Raw genomic sequence first — 10,909 nt, 5'->3', positions numbered from 1 at the left:
ATGTCCTGGGGGCTAATGCCTATTGTGCGATGGGCCTTGAATATATTTTGAAGAAAATCAACAGAAACACTACATTGCAAGTCAGCAGCAAAATCAACATTATTGAAAGCTGAACAACTATATAGTACATCTATCATTTCTTATAGCTCAACAATTGGGCCCACCCATGGAAATAACAAAATTTGGAGGAGATACAAAGACCATTGAACGGCGCCTACAACTAGCTCTGAAGGCCAACCATGACATCACAAGTATTGCCTAATCCCCTCAATGTACCACTAGTACATGAAAGAGGGATTGAATTGGAAGTCCACAAAAGTCATTACCAATCCTAGTCCTTTCATCCAGCATAAAGAAAACTTTGTGGAAAATGTACTCTATGATGAATCGGCTCCAGTTGAAGAATATCCTATTGTTAGGATCCCGGGGGGCTCCCATCCCGAGGATCCTAGGGGGCTCCTATCCCAGAAGAAGAAGAAACCTGGAAGGAAGGCAAAATTTTACTTATGAAGGCATGTGGGACTTGAATGTAGCCTACAAAAATATCTCGGACCACCATCTTACATGATAGCCTAGGAAGAGATCCTGGAGGAACCTGGGGATATGATGAGTCAAAATATCCCATCTCCAGGATCTCGAGGGGCTCCCATCCCAGAAGAAGGAAACAATACCTATGGTTTAAAGGATCCCTTGGACAGAAAAAAGACTGAAGGAGGAAGGCTAATATACTGCTTTTGAAGATCCCGGAGAAACTTATGGATATGGAAAGGAAGGCATAAATCCTACCAAAGGAAAAAACCTAGAAGAGGTGAACTTGGGGGCTGACCCAAGGAACCCGAGGCCTATCCTAATCAGCAGTTAGTTATCGGTACCAAAAAAAAAAAAAAAAGAGCAACTGGTGGAGCTATTGAAAAATATGAAGATTTATTGGTGTGAACTCCTTCAAATTAAATAAGGCACGTTCAAAGGATAAATTTCCTTTGCCTAACATCGATCTCCTCATAGATCCAGCCAAGGTAACAACAATATCAACCATGAAGAGGCATACCATGGTCAAGGAACCCAAGAGCTTCTTGGAAAGAGTTTCTTACATTAGGAAGTTCACACCAAGACTAGCCTTGGTCACTAGTGGACTATCCAAACTGTTGAAAAGGGAGAATGTTTTCATATGGGGAGCTGAGCATCCAATCATAAAACTTCAGCATGAGTCATTTGCCTACCTTATGGGTACTAGTCCATGGCAAAATCATTATTGTTGTACCTGGGATCTCGATCCCAAGCATACAGAGCATTAAAGGAAACTGAAATGAGGTGTCCCAACATAGAAAGGGCATGTTTGGTGGTCATGCATCTCAACAACTGAATCATTACTTTTTTACCACCAAATCCTATTGGTGATAAACTCTCATCCAATAAAAGCCCTCCTCCATCAGCCCTTGCAATCTTGAAGAATGGCCCAGTGGCCAATATTAATTTCCCAATACAACATAGGTCCGAAGGATCTCCAGAGCTGTCAAGAGCTAAGCTATAGTAAACTTACTGGTCTAGTTATCCAAAGAAGAGGATTACATATTGAGTGAGAAGATCCCTAGAAAAGTAGTAACGGTAGAGATCCTTGGAAAGAAACAAATTATGAGGTTTGTGAAGTTAGCCTCTAACGAGCATGCCTTGAGGAAGCCTTCCTCTTCTAGGATCCCTGTAAAAGGATCCCCCACTTGAAGAAAATACCATGATAGAATCATCATGGTGGAGCTCCTGGCCACCAGTTCACCAGTGAGAGCAACCTTAGATGACTCATAAAAGAAGTTTATTTTCATAAAGGATTTGTTCACAGCCAAGAGAGGATATTTTAGAAGATCCTTGGAGAAGGAAACAAATCCTCAACCTTTTAAAGAAAAGAAAAGAAATCAGTTCAGTGAGTCCACTTGAGAACGAGGGGCTACAAAGGAACTTTTTCTGAAGATTGAAAAATTCAATGGGAATGAACAAATTTTCCAAGAGGCATGGCCTAGGACTTGGGAAAGGGAAAATTTTCCATGTACCTAGCCCAGGACTTGACCAAAATAGAATTTTCCAAGTGATATGGCCTAGGACTTGGGAAAGGGCAAACTTTCCATGTACCTAGCACAAAACTTGACCAAAACAGAATTTTCCAAGTGGCATGGCCTAGGACTTGGGAAAGGGAAAATTTTCCATGTACCTAGCCCAGGACTTGATCATAATAGAAATTTTCCAAGTGGCATGGCCTAAGACTTGGGAAAGGGCAAACTTTCCATGTACCTGGCACAAGACTTGACCAAAACAGAATTTTCCAAGTGGCATGGCCTAGGACTTGGGAAAGGGAAAATTTTCCATGTACCTAGCCCAGGACTTGATCATAATAGAAATTTTCCAAGTGGCATGGCCTAAGACTTGGGAAAGGGCAAACTTTCCATGTACCTGGCACAAGACTTGACCAAAACAAAATTTTCCAAGTGGCATGGCCTAGGACTTGGGAAAGGGAAAATTTTTCATGTACCTAGCCCAGGACTTGATCATAATAGAAATTTTCCAAGTGGCATGGCCTAGGACTTGGGAAAGGGCAAACTTTCCATGTACCTGGCATAGGACTTGATTAAAACAAAATTTTCCAAGTGGCATGGCCTAGGACTTGGGAAAGGGAAAATTTTCTATGTACCTAGCCCAGGACTTGACCAAAACAGAATTTTTCAAGTGAAATGGCCTAGGACTTGGAAAGAACAAACTTTCTTTGTACCTAGCCTAGGACTTGGCCAAAACAAATTTCAAGTGACATGGCCTAAGACTTGGGAAGAGTAAACTTTCCATGTACCTAGCCCAGGACTTGGCCTAGAACAAATTTTCTAAATACATGGCTCAGAAATTGGCCAAGACCAAAAGTTTCCAAGTACAACCAAGAAAATGGTCAAAAGCAAAAGTTTATGGGTACAAGCTGTAGCATGTACCAACAATAGGTACAAGTGCAAATTTGTAAGCATATCCCAGTCATGGCTACAACTTGTAGCATGTACCAGCAATAGGTACAAGCCATAGCACGTTCCAAAAAATGGTGCAAATTGTAAGCAAGGCTCAACGAGGGGTACAAAGAGAAAGAGCCTCGAGTGGGTATGAAAACTCAAAAGTGGGTATATAAAGTACACAAGATTGACCTCCTTGAAAGGAATTGGTTCAAGGGAGCCTAAGGAAGCAAGGAAGGCATAACTAAAAAAAAAATTCTAAGAGTACATCACTTAAAGTCGCAAAAGCATGGATACTTTTGCAAGTCTCTATACAAAGAGATTAGTCAATGACATTGCAAACCAGCTAGCAACATTTCCCTCCTCTTACAAGGTGTAAACTCACCAAAGGCTTGGAGGTACTTCAATTCAACAAAAGAAAGTTCATTCCATGAAGGAAGTGTAGCAATTCATTTGGAGTTTCCCTCAAGAATTATTTGATCTACACATTGGTTCTACAAAGCAGGAAAGTGTCCAAAAAAATTTATTTTCTCGCGCGTGGGCTACAGGTAACCCACAAGCTCAGGGGGCTAATGTTGAGGTCCAAAATTTCACAACAAAGCCCATTCCATAAAAAATAAAGAAGGCCTAATTCGTGCAACAAGAAGAATCGACATCAAGGCCTTATGTATGTTCAGATTTCCAGCAAAAAATGCCATTAAAAAGTCCACAAAATTCCAGTGAAAGAACTGAGTCGGGATCCCCAGAGGCTACTAGAGGCTCGGATCCTCGGGACGTGCAGCACAGCTAAAGTGGGATTGAGACAACTCAAAAGGAGTACCACGAAATACAAGAATTGAAGAACAAATATGTCCCTCTCAAGCACCCAGTGGTGTAGCAAAGAATCAGAAAGCTTAGAGAATTCATGAACAAAAGGCTGGTACCCCGGCGAACCCAGAATGAAGAACTATAAAAGGAAGTGGCTGGAAAACCTTCAACCCAATAGAAAAGGATTCTGCTCACTTGAGAAAAATGACAACAAGGAGGACAGCCAAAAAGCTAAGTCCAAGAGGTAAAAAGACTTGAAAGAACAGAGGGTAAACGTCAGCTATCCAAAATGGAAAGTCAGTAAGTGGCTTTTAGGAAAACAGGACTAAAAGATAAAAACTATGAGAAACAAAGAAAGAATCAGCAGTCAGAAATGGCTGGCATAACAGGGGCTCTGGTACCCAAGGAGCCAAGGGGGAAGAATCAATGGTATCCAAACCCTAAAATGACACTATAAAAAGGGGGAAGCAGCTAACATTAAGGGGCATGATGCAGAATAGAAAAATCAGAAGAGAATCGTTAAGATAACTCTGTAAAACTCAAGAAAAACAAAGGAATATTTCCCGGTATCCCCGAGAATAGCCACTATAGCACATACTCGGATTCAAAAGGATTCAAATTTTGCAAGTCTTGGAAGCTTGAATAGCTATCAAAGTCTGTAATTTTTGAACTTATTTGAATCTTGTATCACGTCTCAGTGAGCATATTGTAATCCACAATCAAGAAAAATAATGAAATACCTCATATTGATTTGAGGATTTCTAACAATTATTTGGTGTATTTCTTTATTACATTGTCTTCCTTTACTGTTTCTTACTAAAATCCTTCTCACCTAACTATCTTGGAAGGCAAAGCCCAAGTAAATCCACTCGAACTTGAGTTCCAAATCCCACAAGTCTTGTGCAAAATCACTAAGTCTGTGAGGATTGGGGCCAGGATCCTCGTGGCTGAATCATTCTCATGAAACTCATTTACATATATGTATATGTATTAAAATGTATATCCTAATCTAAAAAACTAACAATTATTTGAAGATATGTGTATTGCATAGTGTGTTTTTAAGTAGCACCCATAGAGGTAAAGGGAAAGGACAAAGCTCTATTGCATAATAAACATGGAAAAAGATCATGTAGTTTAGAGAACCAGCATTCTGGATTCTTACAGGCCTAGTACGCCCCGGGATCCCACGACAGTATGCCCAGGATCCCACGATAGTACGCCCCGGGGTACCAAGTGAATGAACTCTTTTAAATGTTTATACAATAAAAGATAAGCCTTAAATACTCTATTTCAATCTCCTTCTCATTGTGAATATTATGAACACTTATTTTACTTATTTCGTAAGAGTAAATGGTCATTTTACGAGACTAAAACACTTATAATGGTATTTTATTACTTAGGAGGAATTGCATTTTTCATCTTGAGGAGCTTTATGTGACTTGCACACAACTTGGTTCGTAATCGGCCCTATTTAGCTGCGGTGAACCAAGTCCAGTCCACCAAAACAACAAGTATTTGGGCCCGAGATCCTTGTCTCTACTTAGTCCTGTGTGCTAAGAAAAAAAAGCACTTTCACACCCTATTAACATGGGCATGTACATTATGCCATTTGTCCTCAAAAAACATGGGCATGTATATACCACACATTCATACATAACTATTGCATTTTAGTATTTATCTGGCTTCCATCACAGAAATTGTGACACTATTTCTTGAACAGTTTTTTGGCTTAATTTCTGAAACCCCCAAGTCTTCTACAATTGTGTTGGTAAAAAATGCAGGTTGTTTTGGAGAAGATAGTTTAAGAGTTTCATTCGAAAGCATAGAAACAACATCTGGCATGGTGGGTCTATCCTTTGCCTGATCCTGTACGCATAAGAGACCAATGTGAATGCATCTCAATGCTTCAAATGGAAGGCATGATTCCTTTAGTATTGTTGGGTCTATAAGCTCCAAACTTTTACCTTCATTCCATAACTGCCATGCCTGATACAAGTCCAATTGTTCATACAATGTTAACCATTAAGTTCAAAAGTCCATGTATTGGTTAAGAAGGGTTAACTAAGAAACTTACATATCCTATAAGGTTGAGTGGATACTCAAAGTGATCGCGACTATTGTTTTTCTTGCCACTCATGATTTCTAATAGTAGAACCCCAAAACTGAATACATCGATTTTTATTGAAACAACACCGTTCATTGCATACTCTGGGGACATATAACCACTGAAGTAAAAAGTGACCAATGAGCTTTAGCATGAACAAGCAAATATATACATGTGCGCATATAGACAAATATAATTAAATTATGCTTGCTTGAAATGAAATGCATACTTACTATGTTCCAACAACCCTGTTTGTGTTTTCTTCTAATCCTTTCAACCCAAATATTTTTGCCATGCCAAAATCAGATATTTTCGGATTCATCTCCTCATCAAGTAGAATGTTGCTTGCTTTTAAATCCCTGTGAATTACTCTTAGTCTTGAATATTTGTGGAGATAAACAAGTCCTTGAGCAATGCCTTCAATTATGTTGAAGCGTGTCCTCCAACTTAATAAATACTTTTTAGTAGAATCTGATAGCAAGAAAATGATAAAGTGTTGTTTTGACTTTATATAAAAGAAAGAAAAAATCTTCACATAAGTAAACTTTCATAATCAATAACCACGTCCTACCAAAGAGGAAGAAGTCTAAGCTTTTGTTGGGCATGTACTCATAGATTAGTAGTTTTTCTTCTTCTTGAATGCAAAACCCTAAAAGCCTAACAAGATTAGTGTGTTGGAGCTTGGCAATAAGAATCACTTCATTCTTGAACTCTACTAATCCCTGCCCAGAACTTCTTGAAAGTCTTTTTATTGCTATTTCTGGTCCATCAGATAATTTACCCTGAAATTATATTATATTAGTCATACTCATATCATCTTAAATCAATCTCTGGTTACATTATTTAATTTTGTATCAAGATTCTACCTAGCAATTGGGCTCACCTCAAGTGTTAATTTATTGACCGGATAAATTGGATTAGCTAGGCTATGAGAGAGAGAGAGAGAGAGAGAGAGAGAGAGAGAAGAATTAACCTTATAAACTGGACCAAAGCCACCCTCTCCTATTTTACTTTCGGTTGAGAAATTATTTGTAGCTACAGAAATGCTTTCAAAGCTAAAGATTTGCAACTCATGGCTAGCTTGTCCATCTTTATTTTGTTTCTTCACTTTGTCATTTACTGTGGAAGGTATTGCATTACCTCCAATTTCTTGTATGAGCAATTTTTGTTTCTTTTTTCTCTCCCCTAATAAACATATATAAAATATTAGTTAATTTTTTTTTTTCTTTCTACTTGATGATAAATAATATATCTAAAAATCTATAGTAGGAGCATCAATTACCTTCCACTCTGCATTTTTTCCATTTTGCGTTGCCTAAACAACACAACAACGTAATAATAATTGCCCCTACTGCCATGATTAGCCATATCCACCACCTGTTCACCCGCCCGTTTGCTACGTTTTTCGCTACATGTACAAACATATTTTCAATAATACTACCAACAGTATTTCTATTCAGTTTTCTTTTTCTTGTGATTTACTATGATTTAAGTTGCATGATTGCTTGTGCGTTAGAAATCAAAATAAGACTCACAAAATTCATTGTTTCTCTTTGACCCCTAGAGGCTTCAAATCATTTGAGATTCAGCCTCTTTGTGGTTGTACAAGATTTTGATTCTATACATTCTCAAAGTTTCCATTATAGTCCTAAAACCTATATCAACAATATTGTCCACTTTGGAGTCCATACCCCTTACGACTTTGTTTCTTCCAAGTAGACATGGCAAAACGGGCGGGTCGAGTTGGGTTCAGTTGGGTCAGGTTGGATTCAGTTGGGTCAATCAGGTTGCAGGTCAAACACGAGTCATTCTAAGCGGGTTAAAAATGAGTTCGGGTCAAAAACCTCAAAACATGACACTCTATCGGGATATTTTTTATTTGGGTCCAACTGACATTCTCTCTACATTAGAGTGGAAAAACTTGGTGTATTAGGATTTTATTTTTCATATTGGTCCAGCTAAACTTTATGTCAAGTTAAAAAAGATTACAAGAAACCAATGTCATTTGAGATCATCAGAATGATATGATCCTATCAATCCTAAATGATTGCAAAGATCCTTGAAAGATCTGGATCATTTTTGGCAGGTGGGATCGCAAAATCATAGGATTGTAGAATCCAAATCAAGATTTTGACAACCATACATGTATTTGCCACTACTTGATGTAAAATGCGTTACTTTGAATTCACTACTTATGTCAAGAATGAACTCAGTTAAACTTATTAATACTTATTCAATAATTTTAAAATTATACAAATCTTTGCATTGCTATCTAAAACAAAATAACACAACGATAAGTAAAACAAATATGCAAGTTTTATTTCTACACAATATCAATATTTCAAAATATAAAACAAAATTACAAATAACTTATTGGATAACTCATTTGATAAAAAATAAAAACATATACGAAATTTACGATCTTGAAAATTAATTTTATAATATATTATCAATTGTAGTTGGCACTCTATTTTAATTTGAGATATACATTAAAGTTTGATTGTTTATTTATTTATACATGATCTTTTTTATGAATATCATATCATTGTTAAGCAACACACACTTTAGGAAATATCATAATTTATTTTGAAAAGCCGTTTATTATGGACATAAATTGTTAAAAAATAGGTCTAAGCATTCATAATTTACGGTAATTTGATACTTTGGTTTCACTATTTTCACACTTGTGAATGTTTTTCACACAAGTCTACAATTTTAAATCTATATTTTTAACTCTATTGTAACTAAAAAAAAAAAAAGGTTCGGGTCGGGTCGGGTCACGAGTCAACCCGTTTGTGCTTTGGGTGAAAAAAATTGGGTTTGAGTCGGGTATTTTTTGGGTTGGGTCAAAAAATTCTGACCTGTTTTGCCATCCCTACTTCCAAGCACAAAGTAAGGGTCATCAGTGTGATGAGGTGAGGGTTATCCATTAAATCTCACATGGCCTGGGTGTGGTAAAGGGGAATGCTTTACATGTGGGTTGAATATCCAAAATATTAACAACACATTTTTTCATGCTCTTTACTTGGGAGAAACAAAGCTATGAGGGGTGTGGACTTCAAAGTGGAAAATATTGTTGACAGGAGGATTGGGGTGTTACATTCAAAATCTAGGCTCTTCAAATATTAATTATATCAATTTGTTGCTTCAATTTTCAAAAATTAAGTTAATAGTATATATGTTATATCTACATGTAATACATCAATAATATGCACATTAATTTGATTAGTCTCGAGCATGAATTAATTAGACTTACCAAGGATGTATATTGTCCGTCGCATACTAGCATCTGTCGAAGCAATTCCAGGCCCTGTGCTCCAAATCTCACAGCCAGTTTGATTCTCTTCATTTGTAGATGCATAGGCAACACAAGAACAATTGTTCAAGCACTTGGCCTTACAATCCATAAGGGTCAGGTTGTCACCTTCATTAAACTTGAATCCATCTATGTCATGCCATGAACCGAAAACTCGAGAAAATGTCTCATTAAGGCTCCCGCATTTCTCTTTGGCCACACATCCTTCATTTAAATAAGAGGAAGCAGAAGTACAATCAACTATAACGCCTTTATCATCAGAAAGTACTCCCAAGTAATTTATCGATAACTGTGGGGAATATATGTCCGCAGCAGAGTAGCTGAAGTATGTTTCGTTCTCATTCGATGTGTAGTCAAAACTGTAGTTGGAATTTGTTAGGCGAAATGAAGATGAGTTGACATACCCACTAGTCCAGTAGATTTCCCCGTGCAACATGATGACCAATTGATCTGTGCGATTAGGATGGAGGCCAAAGGTAAAGTTTCCTGAGTCGGGTACCTCCGGGCTTCTCCATGATGTTAGAAACCATCTCTGCCCCGTTTTTCGGTTTACTCCAAGCTTGATTCCTGGCAGAAGTACGTGACTAGGATAATCAAAACTTTGCCACAATTGTCGCCCTGAACTGATTTCACTCAGTACAAAATTGCCGGTATCAAGTATAACAGCACTTACATTACTAGCTTCATGTCCGGAGTACAGTACAATAGAAAGACCTCCGTTGTATGTAATTTTCAAATTCCTGTTATCATCAATGGTGAGACTTCCAGGAGTTACTGGATTGTCACGATTGGCAACCCACACGGTATTGTTTTCACGGAAACGGTTGTCGTTGTACCATATTCCTATGTAGCAGGGACCACTTGTGAGGTCGAAGAATCCGATTTTAAATTTTCCACTAGCTGAATATAATTCAGCCAGAAATTCGAGTTCCTGTCCTTGCACTAATGTATCATGCTGCAGGGAACTGGAAGGCCCTAAGTAGAATAGCAAAGATAAAAGACCGAGGATAAGCTTTCGTATTTTGTTTGCCATAACTAACAACAGTCTTTGATTTTTTGGCGAGATCTTGTGGTAGAGGAAGGGATCAGTTCATATTTAAGTGCGAATATGGCAGAAGAAGCTCTCATGCAAGAGGCAGGTGATAGACCTAGACTAAAAATCCTGGAAGCCGTAAACAATTGACTTTGTTTTTTGCTGAATAGGCCTAGTCTAAAAATCCTGGAAAACCGGAAACAATTGACTTGGATGATTTCAAATTGACCATTTGACTTTGTCATAAGCAAACCCAACCAAGAGGGTTGAGCATGCCACAACAACCACACAATTAAAAGGTTTTCACCTTAATTACAAGAATGCATGGCCTTCAAAGAGCATTAAAAAAACCTCAATAATTGCCATATTAAATTAAGAGTGTAAATTGGGTCTGGTTATGACGTAAAAGTCATGTTTTTCGCCACCTAACACATCTATAAATAAATGCCATGTTATTATCTTACTAAAAAAAACAATACAACTTACCACACTCAATGACAACTTAATTATAATCTATTTCAAAATTAAAAATTACAACCTCCTCAGCAACCCACCCCAGATGCTGCCACTAACGCTGGAGATGCTACCATCACTGTTGCCTGATTTACTCTCCTAGACACAATAACATCAAAAACAACATATTTGAAGCAAGATCTGAACTGATGTCCTATAAA

At 37.7% G+C, this 10,909-nt stretch overlaps 1 protein-coding gene across 1 annotated transcript; it reads right to left on the bottom strand.

Annotated features, from left to right (window-relative positions):
* Positions 1–5,456: 5,456 nt before the first annotated feature.
* Positions 5,457–10,235, bottom strand: LOC112016215 (G-type lectin S-receptor-like serine/threonine-protein kinase CES101). The gene is made up of 6 exons (XM_065772418.1): positions 9,143–10,235; positions 6,860–7,071; positions 6,458–6,668; positions 6,120–6,357; positions 5,857–6,007; positions 5,457–5,768 (listed from the first exon to the last, which is right to left on the bottom strand). Exons 1-6 carry the CDS (start codon positions 10,233–10,235, stop codon positions 5,457–5,459), a joined length of 2,217 nt encoding a protein of 738 aa, XP_065628490.1.
* Positions 10,236–10,909: the final 674 nt, after the last annotated feature.

This window comes from Quercus suber, unplaced genomic scaffold (genome assembly GCF_002906115.3).
Source record: "Quercus suber isolate HL8 unplaced genomic scaffold, Cork oak 2.0 scaffold_58, whole genome shotgun sequence".
In the NCBI taxonomy this organism is placed as follows: Eukaryota; Viridiplantae; Streptophyta; class Magnoliopsida; order Fagales; family Fagaceae; genus Quercus; species Quercus suber.
This window is presented reverse-complemented; position numbering and strand designations above follow the sequence as displayed.

Coding starts and splice junctions, on each gene's coding strand:
- LOC112016215 (XM_065772418.1), bottom strand. CDS start 10,235: ATGGCAAACAAAATACGAAAGCTTATCCTCGGTCTTTTATCTTTGCTA. Junction 6,669..6,859: donor GCTTTGGTCCAGTTTATAAG/GTTAATTCTTCT, acceptor ATATAATTTCAG/GGTAAATTATCTGATGGACC. Junction 5,769..5,856: donor CACTCAACCTTATAGGATAT/GTAAGTTTCTTA, acceptor GACTTGTATCAG/GCATGGCAGTTATGGAATGA.